The sequence below is a fragment of the Vespula vulgaris genome, chromosome 21 (assembly GCF_905475345.1).
Source record: "Vespula vulgaris chromosome 21, iyVesVulg1.1, whole genome shotgun sequence".
Classification (NCBI taxonomy): domain Eukaryota; kingdom Metazoa; phylum Arthropoda; class Insecta; order Hymenoptera; family Vespidae; genus Vespula; species Vespula vulgaris.
Genome location: NC_066606.1, coordinates 1,537,599 through 1,561,720, shown reverse-complemented (window position 1 = coordinate 1,561,720; position 24,122 = coordinate 1,537,599). Strand labels below are relative to the sequence as shown.

Genomic DNA, 24,122 nt, shown 5'->3' with positions numbered 1-24,122 from the left:
CATACATATTATCACGAAAATTATGTGCTGTATACACATATAAAAGATATTTATCATTGTATCGTAAGTATTCATGTACACTATAGATATGTGCATGTGCATATATCTTGTGTATTTATATTTACATACTTAAAACAATTGTTTGCCCTGTTTTGTAATCGCCGTGATGAAAATACTACTAGGTAAAACATTGAAACAATTTACCCGTGTATATTTCATATAGTCAGAATAGAGTATATACATATGCACATGCAAATAGTACTGTCATAATGTTACAGTAATACTGATATTCAAATTGCATGTGTATATTTAATTCTTATTAATTTGATTCCATGTAATAATAGTTTGTTCTTATGACATTTAACAATTGATTATAAAAAATCTTTAAAAATTTAACTGATTAAAACATAAAAATCGATACTCGAAAAAATTAACATTCAAATAGAAAAAACAAAATGATCCAAGATCGTTTATATCTGTTTTATCTCATTCATAAAATAACACGCACGCACGCACACGTGTATATGTACATCATATGTTAATATCATAACTACAATTTGAACCTTAACTTTCACACACAAACACAACTTACATTAGAATAACATGTTCTCAAAGAATCTGCTGAACGTGAAGATTACGATCAGATTGACGTTTTCATTTTTTATTAATTATTATAGGCTTCTAACTATAATAACATTTGCTTTCCACAACATTAAAGTAAAACAATGAGCAATACTTTAAAATACAAGGAACATCGATAATTTGAAGAACAATTTAAGTCATCAATGCAGCATTACTCTGTTTTTTGTTATACTTATCAGTATTATCATATTGTCTAATACTGCATAATGTAGAAGCTTTAAGTATACGCGATAAAGAGTAATTTTCATGACACAGCAGAGAATACAATTATTATTTGATGTTAGAGATTTAATATCCAATCTGTTTTTAGCTAAAATTTGTGTTTCACGAAACATCAATGTTTTTTACCAACATTTTTTATAATATGTAACTTCTTCATTGCTAAGGATAATCCCTATTTTTAAAAATTCTTAAACTGTACATTTTTCGTTTTTATATATTGATTTAGCCCAAATTAGCATTTAATAATCTAAAAATTAATCAAAATATTTAATCAGAACAGACACTTCAAACTGATATAAGTCTAGAACTTCTAGACTACATTTAAACAGTGATTATAATAACATTTATAGTGTTTTCGAATTTTTACATTGATATAACAAGAGTTTCATGTACTTAATTTTGATTAGAACTTTAATATTATATATTCAATACCTACATTTTATAAGAATTTTCATGTTCACTGACTAATGACTCTTTAATATTTAACTTTAATGACAAAAGTTAAAAAAAAAAAAAAAAAAGAAATAAGAACGAGTTTGCAACATACTGATATAAATTATAATTACGTTCATTGCCGTTTTTGTACGATATTTTTATTATAGTTACTTCTTGGATGGATAAATGATTTATTGGACGTGTATTATGTGTAATGTTTATCCAAATAAATTTCATTAATGTTCTGGACAACGTGTATGTTGAATACGTGGGCCACTTTTCATAGGATTCTCTGTTTCACATACGTGAACAACAATGCCTGGTTGTCCAGAACCTCCTGGGTGTAACTCATGACTACCACCTGATATGGTAATAATATAAATAATATTATCATTGATTTGTTAGATAATAAGACCATCTTTTCTCTCTATCTCTCTATCTCCATCTCTATCTCTCTTTCTCTATCTTTCTTTCTTATTTATATTTTAGTAATAAATATATTAAACACAATAATTAATGAAGATAATATAAATACCTGCAGATAAGTTTGCTATAGCTGCTAATAAATCATGGTTAACTAAAGGTTCATTTTCCTCTCGTGGCTCCCACCCTACAGGTGGAGACGATGGAGGAGAAATTAGGAACTGCTTTGTAAGAGCTGGTGGTTGAAGATGTTGATCTTCCATATCTGTTCAATAATGAATCTTATAAATTAATATTAATTGGTACTAATTGATACTGATTATAAGAAGCGAATAATTTTTCTGTTTATGTGTACATATAAGTACATAAATTTATTGATCTCTTAAATTTTTTGTACATACCTATTGGTGTTACTGGTTGTGCAAAATAACAATTAATATCAGTTTCACCAAAATGAGTTTGATGTAATTGTATTCTAGCACTGGCTGCTGCACTTGGAGAATTATAGTTAACTCTCATTCTTCTAAATGATTTGAAGTATTGGAATGTAGCATCTTCTCCAAATTGCTTAAAAAGATTCTCTATTCCGGACTGCGAAAAGATATATGGAAGTTATATATATTAATATATTGTAAAATGCACTGCTTATATGCAAGTCAATTCTGATAAAATAATATTATTACTTTTAATTCATCTACTTTGAACACTCCAGGATCTACATTTGTGACAATAACAGATGTTGGTAAATCTTCATCATGAACCAATTCATCTATTGACCTTGAATTCAATTCATGGCCCTTTTCTCCTTCAAAATCAAGTTCCAATTGTTCATAATTTGGATGCAAATTAGGTAATCCATCAACTTCATTTATTATTATATTTTCTGTCTCTTCAGATTCTTCATCTCCCAATACATCAGTACTATCTTTCTCCTCCATAGTTACTTCCTAAGCTTTAACAAATAAAATAATATCCAAATGTTCCTATGATATAATTATACAATTGGATGTATATATATATATAAATTTACTTAAAATATAATTATAAAGTATAACAAATATTGATAAAGTAATTTAAAAAATTATATATATATATATATATATATGAATACGCACATATGTTGACATGTTTTTTGTAACTTTCTAAATTCTTCAATACACATGCATGCATGTTTTGCACAGACTGCTATTCTTTTACCATGACTTATTCTTTTATTGACTGTAAAGCGGAAAATCTTTGTTATTCTGTTATTACACTATTATAATGTTATTCCACGATAGAAAGTAACTTTATATCTTTATATTGATATAGAAATAATTATTACTACTGACTTGAATACAAAAATAATTAATATTTTAGTTTTCTTTTTTATATTTTCTATTAAAAACTTAAAACATATTCAAATTTCAAATTGCTTCATAAAAGAAAGCACTCTGTTTTAAAATCTTTTGTACAATGCCGAATAAAAAATATTTGATATTAAATGGATTAAAGTGATGTTAAATAAAAACAGAATACATATAATATGTTGTATAATTCTTCCTTTTACATGATTTTTTGTCATAAAAGATACTGTTATGAAGATATATATATATATATATACAACATACACACACACACATATATATATAAATATATACATATATACATACATATATATACATATATACATATATATATATAATGCAGATTTTATTGAATAAATTATTCATCAACATAATACTTAAGTAATGATTGATTGTTGACTACAAAAAATATTTTGAGATTTTTCAAATTCTACATAATGTTTCAAATTATATTATTGATTGAAAGTAAGTTGAATTTACAACATAAAAGAAAACATTTATACAATAGATTACTGTAAAAATTATAAGATTAAATATAAAACATAATATAAAGCCATGCACGAATATTGCAACAATTTGCAAAATTCATCATTAATTATTCTAATGAACGTAGTTTCGATAATTTTGAAAACATAAATTTACATAAAAATCATAATAAAAATTCTTTATGCGGTTGACAATATGCAACTGGATCTTGCCTGTTTTTAAAATGTAGAAATTCCTATGTCGAGTAACTTTAATACTAATCTCTCTCTCTCTCTCTCTCCCTCTCTTTCTCTCCCTCTCTTTCTCTCTCTCCCTCTCTCTCCCCCCCACTCTCACTCTCTCTTTTGTCGCGTTTCAATTAATATTACATAAATACTTTCCTCCTTTACGGAGTGTGTACAAAATAAATAATGACATTAATTAAATCCACAAAGTTTCGCCGACAATCTTAACTGATCTTAACACCGCATCGTATTTACCATTTTATTATCGTCGTAACCCTCTTTTTCATTTGTGACCATAGAAATGACAACACCAAGATGGACACAAATCTTCGTATATATCTGTTTCTTCTGAAGTATTTTATAATACCTAACACACGTTTTATTCAAAAATTTTTTACAACATTATCTTATAATGAAAACAACCTAACTGAAATTAAAATGACCTGTTGTAGGAATTCATCGAAATATATCAATTACGTTAGATAGGATTTTCTTAATCCAGATGAAAGAACCAATTACTGCGTACTGTGAATACAATGGTTGTACACGATTGGAGGATTTTTGGACGTTTACATACTTTTAATCTATATGTATGATATCTATATAATATATATATATATATATATATATATATATATATATATATATATTTAACAAGAAAGAGAGAGAAAGAGACAGAGAGAAACGATCGCAGCGCCTCTGGTTGACACCGCTCTAACTAAAGTGAAAAAGTGAAATAATTCTTTGATGATGGGTGCTTCCACCTTATTGAAGGGTTCTTTGATTTAGAGACGCCGGAATGTTCTATGTATGTATTAATTTTTCGTTTTTTTAAAATGTTTTTATAAGACCATTGTATTATATCGTAAATTGTAATAAAACCTTATCGTAGTGAGATACATCTTCATCGATTTATTCAACAAATTTTAGGGGCTTTGAAAAGGATGATTCGATTACGTTTCTTCAAAGAATGACCATCAGTAATTTCGGTTTATCGTGTTACGTGGCGTGTTGAAATTGGATTGAAAAAATAAAAGAAAAAAGAAAAACGTAACTACGTTATATTTTCGAATGGCGAAGGCATTGTTGTGCTTGATATAATCCAATTTTTCTAAAGTACAAACTACCTTAGTTTTTGCTTTTTTTTAATACAAAATGGCATTGCCACCGAATTATAAGCAAGTAGCAATGGCTACGTCAAACGTTGTTGCGTCCAATCGTAAGTATCATTGAGAGATTTTATGTTTATTTTATTTCATATATTATCACACTGCATACTCTTTTATGAATCTATCTAAAAAAAATATGTTATTCTATTCAGAGCGTCTCAGAGCATCTGGTGGAAGTAGCAGTAGTTCGAATAGCAGTGTAAGTGTCGAGTATGATATGTTTTATTATTTTCATTTAATAAGAGTTCTAATGAAATTTTTATATTATTTTAGAAGGATACGCAAAGTCCTTTTATACAAACTCCTCATAGTCATCCAGGATTCACACCTCAAAAAGTAGGAAAAAATACAAATGTGAGTAAACGTTATAGATTTTATAAAGAAAAAATTATTATTAAAATATTGAGAAAATAATACTTTTGTATTACGGATAAATAGGCAGATTCACGGATGCCAAAACCGCCCAAACCACCTGAAAAACCTCTTATGCCATATATGAGATATAGCAGGAAAGTATGGGATCAAGTGAAAGCTCAAAATCCAGAATTGAAACTTTGGGAAATAGGTAAAATTATAGGTCAAATGTGGAGAGATTTGCCAGAAGAAGATAAAACAGAATTTATAGAGGAATACGAAGCTGAAAAGGTGTTTTATGTTTTTATGTCATATATATGTTTCATAATATTTGTATATGTATATATATATATACATTACATATAATTTCTAAATTTTATAATTTAGGTAGAATACGAAAAAAGTTTAAAGACTTATCATAATTCTCCAGCATATTTGGCTTACATTGCTGCTAAGAACAGAGGAAAATCAGGTTGGTTATACATATATGATTAAAATATATGTAATTGATATTTAATTTGATAAAAAATTTTATTATTTTATCTTATATGTAATACAGCGTTATGTGCTGCTCAACAAAATAATGACGATCGAGAAAGTCATGAACGTTCTTCTGGAAGTAGTAAAAGTCAAGCTGCACAAGATAGAAGAATTGATATTTTACCTGCAGAAGATGATGATGGTATGTTTGATACATATTAATATGATAAGAATTTGTGTGAGATACTCTTATAATTTTCAGATCAAGATGATGGATATTCTGTAAAACATGTGGCGTATTCTCGCTATACAAGAAATCATCGCCTTATTAATGAGATCTTCAGTGATACTGTTGTTCCTGACGTCCGTTCTGTTGTTACGACTCAAAGAATGCAGGTCCTACGCCGTCAAGTACAATCTTTAACTATGCATCAGGTAATAAATAAAATGTAATTACTATTTTTTTATGATCAATATTTTATATATAAAAGCAAATAATTTCAGAAAAAACTGGAAGCAGAATTACAACAAATCGAAGAAAAATTTGAAGCAAAGAAAAGAAAATTTATTGAGACAAGTGAAATATTTCAAGAGGAATTGAAAAAAGTAAATGTTCATTTTTATATTAATCGATAAACATAAACTGATATTATGAAATATTTAGACTAGTGGTGTCCAACCTTTCTGACTGCCTGGGTCGTATTAATTGAGAAGGAATTTATTTGGGCCGTATATAAAAAATAAAAAATAAAAAATAAAATATAGTAAATGTATATAATAATACAAAATTCCTTTTTCTTTTGGTTGATTTTTTTAGTCACTCTATCTTCTCAACAAAAAATACTTTCATGTATAAAGTATATAAAAAGCCTTGTGGCATCATTCACGTTCGCTTGACTTCTATCGCTATTGGTTTCTTTATCTTTTTATATATAAAACTATTATTTTTGATCACCACAATGAGCAATCATCGATTGAAGCTAATAAAAATTTTTTGCTGGATCACATTGCTTGCATTACTGGGCCACGGATCGGACACCACTGGTTTAGAACAGCTTTAATGAAAACATTTATTACAGCATTGCAAACCAGCAGTAGATGAAGAAACATTTAATAAAATGGTAGAACGACAATACGAAGTACTTAGGAGAGAAAGATTAAGAGGGTCGGAGGAAAATCGATCTGATGGTCCTGCATCAAATGAATCTACACCAAATTCTACTCCTACTCCAACTCCAGCTTCTCTTAATGACGAACCCCCGTCTGAGGTAAGTTTTAATGTTTCGTATATTTTAACGATAGTACATTAAATTTTTTATGTATATATTTTGTAGGCTTCTGAAAATGATGCAATCGATAAAAAGACCAATGGTTTTGAGAAATCTAATAATGAAATAAAGAAAGAAAATTCATCACCTCCATATGTTGAAACAAAATCGGAATCTCCTACTGTACAAGGAAATCAACCGATAAATCAACATGGATCTAATTCTAATATGTATTGTGTATCTGTTACTCCAATTCAACAACCACCACAGCAGCAGCAGCAGCAACAACCAACGCCACCACCATCAATGTCCTTGATACCGCAACAACAGCAACAACACCAACAACAGCAGCAGCAATCAGCGTCATTGCCGCCATCAATATCGCTAGTACCAACACAACCGCAGCAACAGCAACACCATCAACAACAACATCAACAGCAACAGCATCAGCAACAACAGCATCAACAGCAACAGCATCAACAACAACAGCATCAACAGCAACAGCATCAACAACAGCATCATCAACAACAGCAGCAGCAACACCAACAACCACCTGCCCAGTCTCATCAACAATCGCCACCACAGTCACATCAACAGTCAGCGCCTCAAACTCATCAACAGCCACCACCTCAAACCCATCAACAACCAACCCCTCAAACTCATCAGCAAGCAACGCCTCAATCTCATCAACAACCACCTTCGCAGCCGCAACAGCAACCTCCGCCGCAATCTCATCAACATCCTCCATCTCAAACTCATCCACAGACTCATCCACAACCTCCACCTCAATCTCATCAGCAACCACCGCCACCTCAACCTCATCCACAACCACCACCTCAGTCCCATCCACAACCACCACCTCAAACTCATCAGCCACCCCCACCTCAGCCCCACCCACAACCACCATCCCAAACTCATCAACAACCACCACCACCTCAGTCCCATCCACAACCACCATCTCAAACTCATCAACCACCACCTCCTCAAACTCATCAACAACCAACACCTCAACCTCATCAGCAACCACCTTCACAGCCACAGCAGCAACCACCGCCTCAATCTCATCAGCAACCACCACCTCAATCTCACCAACCACCTCAATCTCACCAACCACCACCTCAATCCCATCAGCAACCACCCCCACCTCAATCTCATCAGCAGCCACCACCTCAGTTCCATCCACAACCGTCACCTCAAACTCATCAGCCACCACCACCTCAGCCACATCAACAACCACCACCTCAATCTCATCAACAGCCACCCCCTCCATCTCATCAACCTCCACCTCAGTCTCACCAACAACTACCACCTCAATCCCATCCGCAACCGTCGCCGCAACCTCATCCACCGCCACCTCAATCTCATCAACAATCACCATCTCAATCTCATCAACAGCAATCGCATCAACAAACAGCACCGCCGACATCTTCGCAACAACAGCAATCTAACACTACTAGTGCTTCTGTACCAGTGACAGTAAGCGCAACTCAAAACATACCGAACATGCCTCCAGTATCTTCACCAGCACCCCCCTTACACAATCCTCATCAACAAGGAATGCTATCTAACCATACTATGTCGCCGCATCAAACGTCTCAAGGAACGCAAGGAACACAGGTCCTTCCTCCTCAAGGACCAGTAACTAATCCACATACATCACCTATAATTCCACCTAATCAAGGATATGGTCAACAATATCAACCAGGACCTGGTCCACAGCCACAAAACGTGCCGCTTGCCCCAAGACCTCCGCATCCTTCTTATACTTATTCACAACAGCAACCGTATCATCAACCTTATCCCCAATACGCTCATCCCTATTATCATCAACCATATTCTCAGTATTCGCCACATACTATGAGCCGTCCTCATACACACAGTCCTCATAGTCCACACAGTCCGCATTATCATCCACAATCCCCTCATACTGTAGGAGAAAGTAATGCAGCTAATAACAGTGTATCTGGTTCAGGTACTACTTCTGGTTCTACTCCCGATAGTAATAATTCATCCTATTCTCCAGCGTCAGGTCATTGTGAAAGTGAACGTAGTACTGCTCCTGACAGTCAGGAAACTTCTACTGATATGAAATCAGGCTCTGTGTAAAGCGTATTTTCCTCTTATTTTCTTTTTTTATTTCTTTCATTTCCTTATCCATTTTCATGCTTTCATTATAAAAAATGGCACACTTAAGTAAACATAACATAAAAATAAACATAATAGATTATATAATTTGTATAATAAAAATATGTAATCTTTTGATCATCTATTGTAAATTGCTATGACGGTCTACAATACAAGATTATATTTAAAAACAACGACTTTATTCATATAATATGTAAATCTTATTGATACACAATTTGGATGCTTATTACAATATTTTCCTCTTACTTCACAGGCTTCATTTGCCATAATCCATCATTCAAATAATGACAATTTTCGATTCCTACTCCTTTATTCACTTTGGCTCTGTAAATCATATTTTAATATAGTCATGTTGACATAAATATGATGGCAACAAAAAAAATTTAAATCCTTAATTCAAATTAATGATGCAGAACCAGATCACTACTTACATATCTTCTGTTGATAGAGTAGTTACACCCACTGCTAAAGCATGCTGCTTCCCTTCTGCCATAACTGCCTAGTTGCTTATTAAGTTCATACTTAATATTTTATGGGTAAAACTGTTAAATTTATACCGATCATCAAGATTATAAATAAAAATTCGTGCGATTTTGATTCAAAAAGAAACAAAATATGCCATTCAAACTACCAATTTTTGTTTCTAAAATATTTACTATTAAATAACCTATATTATCTTATATATAAGGATACAACAACAGTTCCCTTCTCTACAGGTGTCATTTTTGCACCTTTTGATGTTAAACCTGGACACATAATATTTGCACCGCTAAGTACAAATCTGATTGCTCCTTTATCGACTTGTTCCATTGGTAAAAAGAACGGATCTTAAAAAATTGAAAATCTTACAATAACCATTTAACAGAGTACTTATCTTTTGAATGTTTAATAATATAAATATTCTGATATCAAATTATCTTACATTTGTGTAATAACCTTAATGTAGGCATCCATGGACCTTCACGTTGTCGAAAGAATAAAAGTTCTCCTGCTGCATTGACTATAATTTCTATGTGATCATGACTATGATCGAAACATTGTACCTTTGTTAATTTATATTCATCAATATACAAATTTATGAAATAATATATCTTTATGAAAAATCTTACCACTTAACAATTCTAAATGCATCCTTCTTTGGAATGATAGTATCTACATGACTTTCTAAATGTGGATATAAATCCAAGAGTTTCGAACGTATTCCTTTCTGAACGGACGATTTTAATTGCTGTATACCGGAAACACTATCCTTTTCATCGAATCTATTCGTAATAACAAATAAAAATAAACGAATATGTTCACGAACATGCGAGTAAGGTTATGTACTGATGTATACGTACTTTTTAAACATCTTTCCTCGTTAGTAAAAAATACAATTTTTTATAAAATATACCCTAATTTTTTTTTAATACTTATTATTCTAATAAAGTATAATAAATACCAATTATCTTAAATTTTTTTTGCCGAAACTGTTTCAGAGAGAACGCTTCCTCGACCTTACGTTGGGGACGTAACTACTACACTACTACACTATCAGTACCAACGAAATAAAAATATGTTTTCTACGTTTTTCAAATATTCGATTAAATAAATGACTCAATATTCTTTGCGAAGACAAAATAACAATATGCGATAACCAATTTAACAATGTTGACAGAAGTATGAACACGCGCGCGAAATTTATAAACTAAAATTATAATAAACGATTTTCAAATAACACGTTATATACTTAAGAAAATTTCAAAAAATATTATTAGTAACAGCAGCATACTTTCCGCATATTTTTTTCGATTAGAATCTATACTCACCATTTAAATAACATATAAATAAATTATGAAAAATCAAAATAATTGATCGAGAGATTCGAATAGGTTAATTTAGATTTTTTTTTCTCTCCCAATACATACTTCAGTTGTTTTTATAAAACATTATAATTCATGCGTATCTATATACAAAAAAAAAGTTGAAAAAATTTTAAACAAAAGATTACTATTATAAATTTTTTATCAAATTCACAATTGATTATAAGTATTGTAAAAACGTATTGCATTGATAAGAAACAAATGAAGATAAGCGCTCAGAGTTCTTACCTTCGTTAACCTCTACCGATCATTTTTTGATCTGAATTAGTAAAAAAAGATATATATATATATATGTATTTTATCTCTTTTCCATTATACAAGAATTAAATCTATATTAAAACTAATATTATATATATATACACCTTATAATTATCATATATACTGTCTGGCAGTCAATTAATATTAAGGCACGATTAACAAAACCTTCGATTATTTCGAAAACGCATTGTGTACGTGCGCAAACAATTTCAACGAATTTTACTTAACGCTCTATAAGAAATCTAATTTACTTAATAATTGATAATATACAAAAGAATATATCGATAATTTACGAAAAGAACAAAAAAAAAGGAAGAATTGTGCTTTCGTTATGTTCGAGATAAAATAATATGTGCAATGTGCATCGACATGATAAAAAGAGAGAGAGAGAAAGAAAGAGAGAGAGAGAGAGAGAGAGACAGAGAGAAGGAAAAAACAAATAAGAAAAGGACATAAAAAACAAAAAAAAAGAAAAGAAAAAGATCTCAATTCATACGAGAAAAAAAATCACGCGTATGCATCGATGAAATATAAAAATAAATTAACTTAAGGAGATCTTTCAAAGGAAGTTGCGATTGGGCGCGAAGATGTGGACGGAGCGCGGGAATTATGGACGGCATTTAAATTTAAGGTTGAATATCTCGGAACTTCGTTCATTAATGTCGCTTGCTCATAAGTAGGCGGTTGATCGTCCCACCTCGATGATTTTAAATATCTCCTTTCTTGTCGTCTTTTATCAAGAGCACGTAAAACGATGACCATAGGTCCGACTACGAGCATAGCAGCACCAACAGCGACCATAGCAATAGCGGCCGCAGCACCGCCACTATTCAAACGAGTACGTATTTTTTTTTCCTTTCCCGAATTATTAGACGTTGCAGTCGAACTTAACGTTTTAGAGGGATCAAGGACGGTACTATCGTAATCTTCGGTCTTATTCGACTGATATGACGAATTATAGACGTCACGTTGCGTGCTCGTTTCACTTGAATTAATCAAACCGTTCTCTTTTTCTCTTTCTTCTTTTTCCTTTTTTTCTTCTTCTTCTTTTTCTTCTTGCCCGAGTTCGTTCAATTTCTTTGTAATTGAATGCTCATCGTTAATATCTTCCATAATATTATTTTCAACGTTATTACGTTCATTCGAACGTCGATTCCAATATCTTTGCGACATATCATTTTCCTTTTCCTGATATAATTTCAAATTGATGGTTAAATCTTTTTTATATTTCGTAATATCGTTAGAAATATCATCTTTATCCGCCGTTCTCTTCGTTTTATCATTTAAGTATCTGATCGTGGCATCGTTTCTTTCCTAAGAGAAAATTTGAAATCACGATATAATGTATAATTGATCGAAATAATATCCATTATTCTAATTGACTTTTACTTTAGAAATCTTGCTTTCGATAATATTTAAAAAAACAAAATTATGCATTTTATACGTGCAAATGAATGAATGAATGAATGAATGAATAAACGAACGACGTCATACAAGATTACACGATATTAATACAATTATAATATTATACGTACTTACGTACGAGGTTTCATAAAAGTTTCATATAGCAATTTAATCTCGATTCGTAGCGTAGACATTTTTTCGAACGACATTAAACCGATATTAAAACGCAAATCTTGCGTATATTATATTTCGTCGTATTTTCCATTTCTTCGTGAAAAATACATACATAGATATTCTTTATATCGTCGTTATTACATGTACATATATATATGTGTTTATTTATATATATATATATACACATATATATGAAAACAATGTACCTGCGTATCGCCTTTTGTTTCTATCGTGGACTGACTTCGCAAGGAGGTTACGCCTTTTTGAAGAAGAACTATGCCAACTGAGATCCAAGCTGTGAACTGTAGAACGATCACTAGCTTCGAAGCATAGTTGTTCGATCTCGAATATAATGGCATTCTGATGTTTTCGAGAGCCGAAATAGTAACCAGTTTGCACCGTTGATTTCACTGTATGTAAGGACACAGAGAAAGGAACAAAGATATATACATATATTTATATATAAATATACATACACATACATACGTATACAGATTACATATCTATATATGTGCGTGTGTATGTGTATCTATACATTTATCAATTTAAAAAAGTTTTGACATACCTTCTCTTTTGATGAGAGAAGGTAATACATGTGCAGATATATTTTTAAGCCAGCCCAAGTGATTATCGAGAACAACATCATGCAAATATTACTTTTTGTTTTGTTTTCATATATTATTTATTATATCATTAATTGTGCATTCTTGAAATTAAGCGTTTTGTGCCTTAGATACAAAATAAATTGTGTATTTACGATTAGTAAATTAACATAATAGATTATATATGAGAAAATAATCGCGATAAATGCCTTCGCTTATTATTTATTATTATAACAGAAGAAATTCACGAGGATATAATACTTGTTAGAACTAAGTACGTACAAACAACAAAATAAATGGCTTTCTAAATTCTAATCAAATCAAGGACATTACATTCCGTTCCGCTATCGCTAATGGCGATATATACTTACATCGATCGAACGATTCAATCAAAACGGCGAACGTCGAATAATATCGTAGATGACTTAAAATCCCGGAATGAAATAAAATTGAACCATTCGTGTTGTTCGAGAAATCTTTTATAAAAATTCTTCGGACTCTTGTGTACATATGTATATATATATACATATACATGCATACGTATACATATACATACATATATATATATATATACACACACACACTGAACGAATATGGAACTCTTCGACCGTTTAACAAAAGTATCTAAATAATAAATTAACGAGAAATATCGCGAGGCAAACCGTGAAACAATTTGTTTATCTACGTATTATCGAATTAACAATGACATATTAAACACTGATTATTATCTTTCTATAGCCTATACGATACTACAACCGTCACCGATATATTATATTCTCATTTCAATATATTAGTTACAATATTGACGTCGAAACTGACAACATCGTCGTCGTCGTTGTCGTCGTCGTCGTCGACGTCGTCGTCGTCGTTGTCTTCGACGTCGACGACGACATCGTCATCGTTAACGACGCGTCGTCTCGCTACCGTTACTCTTTCTCTTATCGTTACGAGGCTCAACGTCAACATGATAAACGTGCAGAAAATGAAAAAAGAAAGAAAGAAAGAAAGAAAGAAAAAAGAACAGAAAAAGGAATAAATCTTTGTACGATCTCATTATACGTCATACATTACGTACATATATACGTACTTACGTAGGTAGATAGATAGATAGATACATACATGAATACACACATACTTATATCGACATACATCCAACATACATACATACATACATACATGCATGCATATGTAACCGAATACGCGACGCACGATCAGATGTTCGCCCGTGAAATACATTGCCGAATACGTTGTGTAGTACGTAACGATCGCACGCAATACATTATTCGATTGGGTTAAACACGTATAACGTTGTTGATTGTTGGTTATTGTTGTTATCGTTGTTGTTGTTGTTGATGGTGGTGTTGTAGTTATTGTAGTTGTGGTTGGTTGTTACAAAGGTGTTCTTTCTAAAGGTACGATATAAGAGAGAAAGAAAGAAATAAAGGAAATAAATAAATAGAATGGATATTATCCGTAATCACGAGGTTTCGCGACGACTACGGCGTGACCAACGTAAACGTTAAAGCAAATGTGATGCGACTGGGTATGAATCATTGGCCCTGGCTGTGCATGATTAAAAGAGACTCCCCACCGTCACCCCTCGCCATTACCGTGCCAGGCTCGCGGCAACGTTTTTGTCATCATCGTCATTCTCATCGCCATTATTATTATTATTTATTTAATCCAAACAAGTCGTAAACAATACCTGAATTCATTATTGTTAAACGAAATGTTGGACCTTGACAAGACATTTAGTTTTCAATTATATAATTTCTATTTATAAAGGTAATAGTTTCTATCTCTCTCTCTTTTTCTCTTTCTTTTTCTCCCATAAGCGATGAAATAAACCGGTTTCGAATCCATCGGTTTCCTGTCTTATCGTCTGAAGATGGATGACCTGTTTGGATATAAGATTTACATTTCTTTTTTCCTCTTTTGTTTTTTTTTTCTTTTTTTTTCGAATGCTACTCATTGTATAAAATTATCATTCCGTTTATGTGAGTTATGCGATGACCGATTACGTTAACGTTACTTAATTTCTTTCCTTTTTTCTTTTCTCATGCTAGGAACGTAATTATTACAAAAGTAAGAAAAATTGATTAAATGAATTTTATTGGTATTACCTCGCTCGCTTTCGTTCGTTTTATGGTCTATTATCAATTTCTTTATCGTAATGAAATATTTGTATTTTCAGAACAATAAAAGTCAAAGCGATAGAGAAACTAAATAATGTAATCGTTTTTTTACTACATATATACATATATATTCTAAAGATAAGATATTAACGTTAAAAGATTTTTCTTTGAAACAATTGAAAATAATGTTAGGCTAGTATGACACACAATACACATACACATCACACACACTTTCTGTAATAACAACAGTAAGGTTCGACCAATCGCGTTGCTCGATTCGGCTGCCGTAACAGTACCGAAGTGAGAGTAACATCAACGGTCGAAAAATTCAAGATGTTGGAATTTTACTGTTACGGGTACTTACGGATAGCCAATCAGATTCCGAGGTTTTCTTCTGACGTCATAGTTCGGCGCGAATAAACGAAATCATCCATAAAATGTCGAATGACGCATATATTTATATTCGATCAAAGATTAGATCATATAATCGACAAAAATTTATTTATTCCGTGACAATTGATAAACTTGATATCAAAATTTATTTACAAATAATATTTTCACAAATATTACGAATAATTCACTCCTATTATCTACGCATATATATATATGTATGTATATGTGTATATATATATATATCGCAGAAAATAGAATAAAGTACGCCGTGATAACGTTGTCCTAACGCAGCTTACGCGTCAAAGACGCATAAGTTTCTGACACGGTATTCTTGAATATAAATGTCTAGTAATCGCAATTGGGAATGTATACACGCTTTCCGTTGCATTGAATTACGTTTGGCAACGTTGGAAAATATATGTACTTCCTAAAAATATCGATTAAAAAAAAAAACGAAAAAGAAGGGAAAAAGAAAAAGAAAAAAAAATGAGTAAATGTTATATGATATACATTAATTGAAATAACACTGTATCCGTATTTAATTACAATTTTTTCAATAATTAACAATTTGTTAATCATTCGCTACATTATATTCAATATATTAATAATCAATGTTTTTTTTATACGAATATTGTTTCGTATTGCGAGTAGATAACTTGTATAGAAAAAAAAAGGATATGCAAAATATTACACGCGAGCAAAAAATACTGTTTATAATAGAATACATGAATTATCATTCAGAATAATTAAATAAAAAATTAATATTTTTGTTTATCTTAAAAGATTTCATATGTTCGTTGAATGAAATAAACGAAATTTTAAATGCAATAAATACCACAAAAAAAGGTTTGCGAAGTTTGACTTTTTTAATAAAGTTAAATAAAATTAAGTCGTATACATTAAATAAATACCGACGTAATATATACTGTTAGAAAAACACACACATATATATATTATACAGATATACAAATATACTAATGTCAGAAATAAAGAAGAATCGCATTTATCATAACTACTAAATCGGTTTAAAAAAAAATTAGATGTTTTCTGCAATGATTGAGTTCCGATATTGTATATATAGCATAAATATATATATATACCTTTATTTTTGCACCACACTTTTGTTTCAATTGTCATCACTGAAACATACGGATGGAAAAAATTCGTTGGGTCGTGTAAACAAAAAATAATATAAACATTGCACTTGAAACTGTACAAATAATACTGTTCTAGAGATATTCCAATGCGATCATTTGTAACTTACCAAAATTTACGTATTTACGCAATTATATCACAAACGTAATCCCCAGGTTAAAATTACGACGAAGTTATCGTCCAATGGTCGCGAGTCTTTACGAAGATACGAAAGGACAACGTGAAATAACTCTCTGGGATTGGATGATGAGAGAGGGAGCCACTTAACGCACGAGTATTTATCGATTGACGAATCAGATGTCGTAGTTTAGATTCGCATGGCGGACCAAATAGCTATCGTCCAATAAGATGAACGCGATATTACTGGTCCTATTTTTGGACAGGAACGCTGTAAAGCAGCGCCACACGAAGCTAAATAGATAGAGAGGGAGAAAGAGAGAGAGAGAGAGAGAAACAGAGACAGAGAGAGAGAGAGAGAGAGAGACAGAGAGAGAAAGAGAAAGAGAGAGAGAGAGAGAGAGAGAACGAGCGCGCGCACATCGGCGGCGAGAGGAGGAAACGAAAGTCATAAAGACGCGTGTTGTGTGTTGGTTGCTTTTAACCCATGATCAAGGGGAATGAGTGCGAGGAGAAGAGAGAGAGCGCGATCGATTCTTGTGCTATTATCCAACGCTATCGTGTAGTGGAAACGGGGGCTCCAGTTATGCGATTTTTCGTGGATCTATTGAGGATCTGCGTGTAAAAGAACAAGAAAAAAAAGAAAAGGAAGGAAGAAGGAAAAAGGGTGTATCTGGGGATCGCGATTCCTCCACGTAGAATTACGCGTTGCCGGGTGCCGTTACGTTACCGTTTAAGTCAAATATCAAGGGGGGACTCGTTTACGGTGGAAAGAAAAGGAAAGAAAGCGGAAGAAAGCGGTAAAGAAGAAAAAGAAGAAGAAGAAGAAGGAACGACGGCTAAGACGACTACGCCGACTACTACGACAACGACGACAACTACGACTACGACGACTACGACGACTACGACGACTACGGCGACGACGACGACGACGGCGGAAGAACGGAAGAACGGCCGGTCGAACGGCGGACAATCGGACGGGCGGAGGAAAGCGAGGAAGAGGGAAAAGGAAAGTAAAGAAGGGCTTGGCTACTGTTAGTTGATCGCTTACGAAGAGTATCGCCGACGGGGAAGCTATCCGCCGAACGGAAGGGACCCCGAACGTTTTCGTTCATTCTCGTCTTTCTCGTTCCTTCGGTTCTTTTTTTCCTCTTTCTCTGTCTCTCTCTCTCTCTCTCTTACTCTCTCACACACACATTCTTTCTATCTCCTTTTCTTTATCTCTCTCTATATCTTTCTCTCTCTTCTCTCCCTCTCCCTTTCTCTCTCTCCTAAGGCGGTTTTCCAGCTAAAAAGGCACGTTTAAAGAGCTAAACGCTGTATCGACGAACTCTGGCTGCCGGCAGAATTCGGATATTATAATACTCCAACGACTTGGAACAGTATTTTTTATTTAATAGGTAAGCAAAACGTATGTATATATTTCTATTCTTCTTCCTTTTTTTCTTATACCACTTCTACCACTGCTGCTGCTACTACTACTATTATTACTACTACTACTACCACTACTACTTACTACTTACTACACTACTACACTATTACTACTACTGCTACTACTGCTGCTACTACTACTACTACTACTACTACTACTACTACTACTACTACTACTACTACTACTACTACTACTACTACTACTACTACTACTACTACTACTACTACGACGACGTCACGACCCGCTGACATACACAATCGAAGAGTTTTAACGGCTTACGGTGTTTCCTTCTTCGACCAGTGTTTTACGAGAAATTACGTAGTGTGACGAGCGAGGGGTGTGTCATGTCAAATCCGGTTCAGTAGCGATCAACATCATCAGTGGTGTTCGTACCCACTTCCATCCCTTTCCCCTACCTTCCTCCTCCTCCTCCTCCTCCTCCTCCTCCTCCTCCTCCTTTTCCTCCTTCTTCCCCTATCTTCTATCTATCCCATATTATATGCTCTTATTCGTTCGCATTTAATACCACAATTTGTTCTTTACTATCTCTTTCTCTCTTTCTTTCTTTCTTTCTCTCTCTCTTTCTCTCCTTCGATATCGTATTTCTTCTATACTCGTTCGTCGATCGACCAATGGCTAAATCTATTCGAGGTATCGTACCCCGAAAAAGAATAGAACAAGTAGAGAAAACAGAGCGTACGTCTTTTAAACAACGGCTATGCTTGTCTCTTATTCCTTTTAACGGTTGAAAGCGATACTGTATTCGTTGTTTTTCTTTTTTTCCCTTTTTTCTCGTTCTTCTTTTTTGTCTTCTTTCGTCTTTTTTTTTTTCTTTCTCCTTCTCCTTTTCCACGCTTTATCCGTTTTCCTGCCATTACACGAAGGGCATATCGGGTTGAGACGCGTCTCATCAACCCCCCTCCCTTCCTCTACTCCTACCACCACCATCACTACTACCACTACACTACCACTAACTACCACTAACTCACCATACCACCACCACCCACCCATCGTACGCACACTCGTTAAGTAGTTCTTCCCCCTCCTCTTCTCTTCTCTTCTCTTCTCTTCCTCGATCGCGTTCAATCTTTCCAGCATCCGTAAATGAACTCGCTTTTAATATGTAATTATGTTTCACGCTGTTCCAAAATTTTGTTATCACTTGTAAATAAATTATCTCTTTTCAATGGACTGAACCGAACGTTCGATCGATGTCTACGTTGTTATTGTTTTTTTTTCTCTTGGTCTTTTTCCACTTTTTTTTTATTTTCAATTTCTTTTAATTTTTTCGTCCTTTTTTTCTTCTTCTTTTACATGCGATCAAGCATACTTCAGTTTATACTTCAACGTTCGTTCCTCTCCTTCCCTTCCTCCCTTCTTCCTCTTTCTCTCCCCACCCCTCCTCACCTCCCCCTCCAGAGAAATATGTATGTAGGACGCTTTAGAGAAAATAAGATAACGCGTCTTTAACCAAGCTTATAAATCTCTCGCTTATATTTCTATTATATATTGTATTAAATTAAATACGAAAGTATTCTTGGGCGATCGTATTTTATTAATGAATTAATTGATTGATAATATTAATATTAATAATAATTACGAACAATAATCATACTAGTAATAATAATAATAATGATAATAATAATTTAACTTGTATCGAACGATTAAATTTTTACCTTTACATTTTCGTTTATATATTATTTCGATTAACAATCAGTGTCCCAAATTTCTTACGTGTTATCGTAATTAATATAAATTCTCGGCTATCACTCGAAAAATATCGCGAAGTGTTATTGTCGATAGACGACGATAAGATCGAATTGCATTATATCTTACGGGCAGTGATTCGATTCTATTCGTCGTCGTCGTCGTCGTCGTCGTCGTCATTATTATCGTTGTATAGCACGCTTAAAAATCTTTCAGCGTTTATAATATCGACGGTAAGAAATATAGTGACGTTAAATATTGTTTTGAAAGTTGAAGTATAATCTCGGTCATTGTCCGATATCCGTCTTTCTCTCTCTCTCTTTCTCTCTCTTTCTCTCTCTCTCTCTCTCTCTCTCTCTCTCTCTCTTACTCACTCACTCACTCACTCATTCACTCAGTGTCTGTCTGTCTTTCTTTTTCTTTCTTTTTGTGGAATCAAATATATCGGAGAAAGCTAAGAAACTCTAATGTCACATGTGAAAGATCGTGTCTTTATAAATGTCGATTTAACGTTTTATATATATATATATGTGTTGTGCGCGCGCGCATAGTGTGTATATGTGCGTGCGGCAGAGTCAGTTATTGGCTCGTTGCAATCATTGAGAGGCCACGTCATGCGTGTAAAGCCGCATATCCAATATACAGGAACACGAGACGTGTCGTCATCGACTGTATTAGTACATATATATATATATATATATATTCATACACACATACATCATGGATGTATATATCATTATGAAAGATTATGACAGTAAGATGATTTTAATTTTAGTACGTTCGAATAGATCGAATTTGTATAGAGATTTGTAGTGCACATACGTATGTACGTATATATATATATATATATACATATATACATTTGTAATTCCGCCCACGAAAAAGAAAACAATAGATGATCTCGATCGCGCTCATGTTCCTCATGTTGGGAGAATGACCATACATTGGATGCAGTGAATAAATTCGTGAAAAAAGAAATATTCGTAATTATTAGTTATTGATAGAGAGATTGGGTGTGGGAGAGAAAAAAAAAAGATATATCAAGGCGTAGGTGTTTTAATTTAGACCACTTATTTTCCATATTACTGTGACAGTTATTTTACTGTTCAATTGTTCTCTCTCTCTCTCTCTCTCTCTCTCTCTCTCTCTCTCTCTCTCTCTCTCTCTCTCTCTCTCTCTCTCTCTCTCTATCTCTCTCTATCTCTCTCTATCTCTCTCTCTTTTATAACCAATAAGATTTTCAAGGACGATAATGGTTAGGATCGAAAATAAATTCTCGACCGTATAACATATATACACACACATTATAAAAAGTATGTGTATATATATTTTCTACCGACAAAAATACATATATCTAAGATGTGTTTCGAGTCTAACGGAGCGTCCTACAACGATCGTCATTGGAACTCTGGGCGTGTCACGTTCGCACATACGTATCGTACAATACGTACGCATGAACGACGATGGTTTCTGTCTGTTTAATTAAATGATTCTGTGGGTGTACTTAGGCATCATGGACGATGTTAATTATCGAATGTTGCGAAAAAAAAGAAAAGAAATAAAAAAAAAAGAGAGACGAAAAGGACGACGCTCTCTATACAATATATGTACTATACTATCTACATACATTTTCTCCTTTTTTTATATATATATATATACGCACATACACATATATATATATGTCACAACGTTGTGTGATATTTATAATTATACAACAGTTCATGACAGTTTATATCTCCGTTCATCGTCATTATGGGTAGGTCAAAGCCATTTAACGTGTAACGTCATTATTATGTTAACATTATGCGATCTGATTCGAAGAAAAATAAAAAAGAAAAGAGGAAAGAAAAATATACGAAACAATCACCGTTAGAATGATTTCGAATAAAAGGGGGAAAAATCTAAGTCGAATGAGAGATCTCGTATCGTGCCCACTCGTTATGCGCGTTAAACCGGAAATGACGCATCTCTGTAATTAGGCACGACATATATATATATACATATTATATATATATATACATAACATAGCTATTCGTCGCATTGCTACGTTCTTGCAAGAGACGAGAAATAGAAGATTTACCCATGTTCGAGATGAATTACGTGTTATGTTAATGTATGATGTGCAGAGTTATGTATCTACGAAATTCGCGCGCAATTTCAAAGAAGAAAAGAAAAGAGAAAACAAATCACTCGATTTGAAAGTGAACGAACGTTTCGGAATCGTTTGTCTTTCTTTGCTTCGATTATGCTTTCCTTTTTTTTCTGTTTCTCTTTTTTTTTTCTTCTCGAGCAACACAGAATCGAGTAAGGATTAAAACGTTTAGTCATTAGGGTGATCTTCGAATTACAAATTATTTATAGTTCGGTGAATAGTAGAACGTGGTCTAATTCCGGTAGTCGTAACGCAATAGTCCTCGTTGATACACATAACCAATAGTGCTTCGCTTTATATCGATTTTTTTTATTTTTTTATTTATTTTTTTTCTTCGAAGAACGAGATCTTTGTAAGAAAAGTATTTTTTAAAATAAGATATCATCAGTCTCGTTTACGAACGGGACTCTAAACTTGGAATTCGATTTGACGCGGACGATTTTCTACGTTGTTGATTTTTCAAGATTTTTCTTTTCGTCACTTCTTTATTATTATTATTATTATTATTTAATTTTTACTTTCACCAGGTCGTAGCGGCGAGTAAAAAAACAGAACAAAAGAAATGGCGGATACGAGTCAGCAGGAACTTTCAGAACCTCATACAAACGGGGCAATGGACGGGCTTACGGAGGAAGAAAAAAGCAAAATAAGGCCCGCGGACATTGATGCTGTGAGTAATATTTAACGCATTATCTCTTGTTTTTCCTTCTTCGTTTTCTCTTTTTCTTTTTCTTTTTTTTTATCTATAAGATAGGGAATAGCCGGAAGAAATGTTTCAACGTGCAAACAATTGCGATCGATAATCTTTTTACGCGTAATTTTTCCATTATTCGTAGGATATGAGAGAAATGGAAAGGAGAAAGAGAGTCGAAATGATGATGAATTCGCGATTATTCAGGGAAGAATTGGAACGTATAATTGAGACGCAAATGAAAGACGGCGCTGGACCATCCGGTTTGTTACAACAGATCTCCGATATGATGGGTGCTCAAGGAGCACGTTTCAACGGAAATGTATTTAAAAGTAAGTGACTAACCTAAACGTCAGCCACAATATAAATTTATAGTTTTTTCATTAATTTTTTTCTTTGATTCTTTACATCGGATTAAGTTACGTGATTATTTATAAATCTTAGATTCGAATTGCGTGGTGCCTATAAATGATATTCGCGGTGTCGAAAGCATGGGTTATGCCAAAGGTGAAAAATTGTTGCGTTGTAAACTCGCCGCCGTATTCAGATTACTCGATTTATACGGATGGACGCAAAATGTTGGTGGTCAAATGACGGCACGTTTGAATCAGGATCAAGAACATTTTTTGGTTAATCCTTATGGATTGCTCTATCATGAAATAACGGCTTCTAGTTTGATTAAGGTCGACATGCAGGGTTCCGTAGTGGAACAAGGAACAACAAATTTTGGTATACACATTACCGGATTTCAATTACATTCTACGATACATGCTGCTCGACCTGACATCAAATGCATCGTTCATATATCTACTCCGTCCGTTACTGCTGTAAGTAATCAAGAAAGAA

At 33.1% G+C, this 24,122-nt stretch overlaps 6 protein-coding genes across 26 annotated transcripts in view; 3 read left to right on the top strand and 3 right to left on the bottom strand.

Moving 5' to 3' along the window:
• Positions 1–442: 442 nt before the first annotated feature.
• On the bottom strand, positions 443–4,274 carry LOC127071330 (protein sarah). 7 transcript variants are annotated; one of them, XM_051010473.1, is made up of 6 exons: positions 4,034–4,274; positions 2,838–2,940; positions 2,406–2,669; positions 2,124–2,313; positions 1,835–1,987; positions 443–1,660 (listed from the first exon to the last, which is right to left on the bottom strand). In XM_051010473.1, the coding sequence occupies exons 2-6, from the start codon at positions 2,847–2,849 to the stop codon at positions 1,536–1,538; spliced, it is 744 nt and encodes a 247-aa protein (XP_050866430.1). In that variant the 5' UTR covers positions 2,850–2,940; positions 4,034–4,274; the 3' UTR covers positions 443–1,535. The 7 variants fall into 7 exon arrangements, with proteins under 7 accessions (XP_050866430.1, XP_050866436.1, XP_050866431.1 ...); XM_051010479.1 differs by having other exon boundaries at positions 2,406–2,674; positions 4,034–4,273; XM_051010474.1 differs by lacking the exon at positions 4,034–4,274 and adding an exon at positions 3,767–4,025.
• Positions 4,275–4,460: 186 nt separating this feature from the next.
• Positions 4,461–9,172, top strand: LOC127071326 (uncharacterized). Its single transcript, XM_051010461.1, has 11 exons — positions 4,461–4,586; positions 4,709–4,997; positions 5,100–5,146; positions 5,221–5,301; positions 5,386–5,592; positions 5,689–5,773; positions 5,861–5,983; positions 6,044–6,216; positions 6,286–6,387; positions 6,861–7,049; positions 7,116–9,172. The coding sequence occupies exons 2-11, from the start codon at positions 4,934–4,936 to the stop codon at positions 9,153–9,155; spliced, it is 3,111 nt and encodes a 1,036-aa protein (XP_050866418.1). The 5' UTR covers positions 4,461–4,586; positions 4,709–4,933; the 3' UTR covers positions 9,156–9,172.
• A 179-nt stretch (positions 9,173–9,351) lies between these two features.
• On the bottom strand, positions 9,352–11,197 carry LOC127071331 (malignant T-cell-amplified sequence 1 homolog). 2 transcript variants are annotated; one of them, XM_051010482.1, is made up of 6 exons: positions 10,535–11,197; positions 10,304–10,456; positions 10,117–10,217; positions 9,888–10,021; positions 9,626–9,715; positions 9,352–9,518 (listed from the first exon to the last, which is right to left on the bottom strand). In XM_051010482.1, the coding sequence occupies exons 1-6, from the start codon at positions 10,543–10,545 to the stop codon at positions 9,504–9,506; spliced, it is 504 nt and encodes a 167-aa protein (XP_050866439.1). In that variant the 5' UTR covers positions 10,546–11,197; the 3' UTR covers positions 9,352–9,503. The 2 variants fall into 2 exon arrangements, with proteins under 2 accessions (XP_050866439.1, XP_050866438.1); XM_051010481.1 differs by having other exon boundaries at positions 9,626–9,693; positions 10,535–10,985.
• Positions 11,198–11,334: 137 nt separating this feature from the next.
• LOC127071329 (uncharacterized) lies at positions 11,335–19,099 on the bottom strand. 7 transcript variants are annotated; one of them, XM_051010471.1, is made up of 4 exons: positions 17,287–17,416; positions 17,123–17,161; positions 13,099–13,302; positions 11,335–12,628 (listed from the first exon to the last, which is right to left on the bottom strand). In XM_051010471.1, the coding sequence occupies exons 3-4, from the start codon at positions 13,249–13,251 to the stop codon at positions 11,861–11,863; spliced, it is 921 nt and encodes a 306-aa protein (XP_050866428.1). In that variant the 5' UTR covers positions 13,252–13,302; positions 17,123–17,161; positions 17,287–17,416; the 3' UTR covers positions 11,335–11,860. The 7 variants fall into 7 exon arrangements, with proteins under 7 accessions (XP_050866428.1, XP_050866429.1, XP_050866426.1 ...); XM_051010472.1 differs by lacking the exons at positions 17,123–17,161; positions 17,287–17,416 and adding an exon at positions 19,006–19,099; XM_051010469.1 differs by lacking the exons at positions 17,123–17,161; positions 17,287–17,416 and adding an exon at positions 14,704–16,797.
• On the top strand, positions 14,216–18,342 carry LOC127071471 (integumentary mucin C.1-like; the record flags this gene model as incomplete). Its single annotated transcript, XM_051010771.1, has 2 exons — positions 14,216–14,527; positions 17,920–18,342. Coding segments are annotated over 2 exons (726 nt in total), but the record flags the coding sequence as incomplete, so codon positions are not given.
• LOC127071323 (protein hu-li tai shao) overlaps positions 18,546–24,122 on the top strand; it is a 23,345-nt gene continuing 17,768 nt past the window's right edge. For 7 of the 8 annotated variants that reach the window (XM_051010454.1, XM_051010452.1, XM_051010451.1 and 4 more), the window contains exons 1-4: positions 18,546–18,694; positions 23,113–23,255; positions 23,422–23,608; positions 23,721–24,103. In XM_051010454.1, coding sequence (XP_050866411.1) covers positions 23,148–23,255; positions 23,422–23,608; positions 23,721–24,103 — 678 coding nt within the window. In that variant the 5' untranslated portion in view covers positions 18,546–18,694; positions 23,113–23,147. Of the gene's footprint in view, positions 18,695–20,114; positions 20,667–23,112; positions 23,256–23,421; positions 23,609–23,720; positions 24,104–24,122 lie in introns of those variants that run through there. The other variant, XM_051010448.1, reaches the window with a different exon arrangement.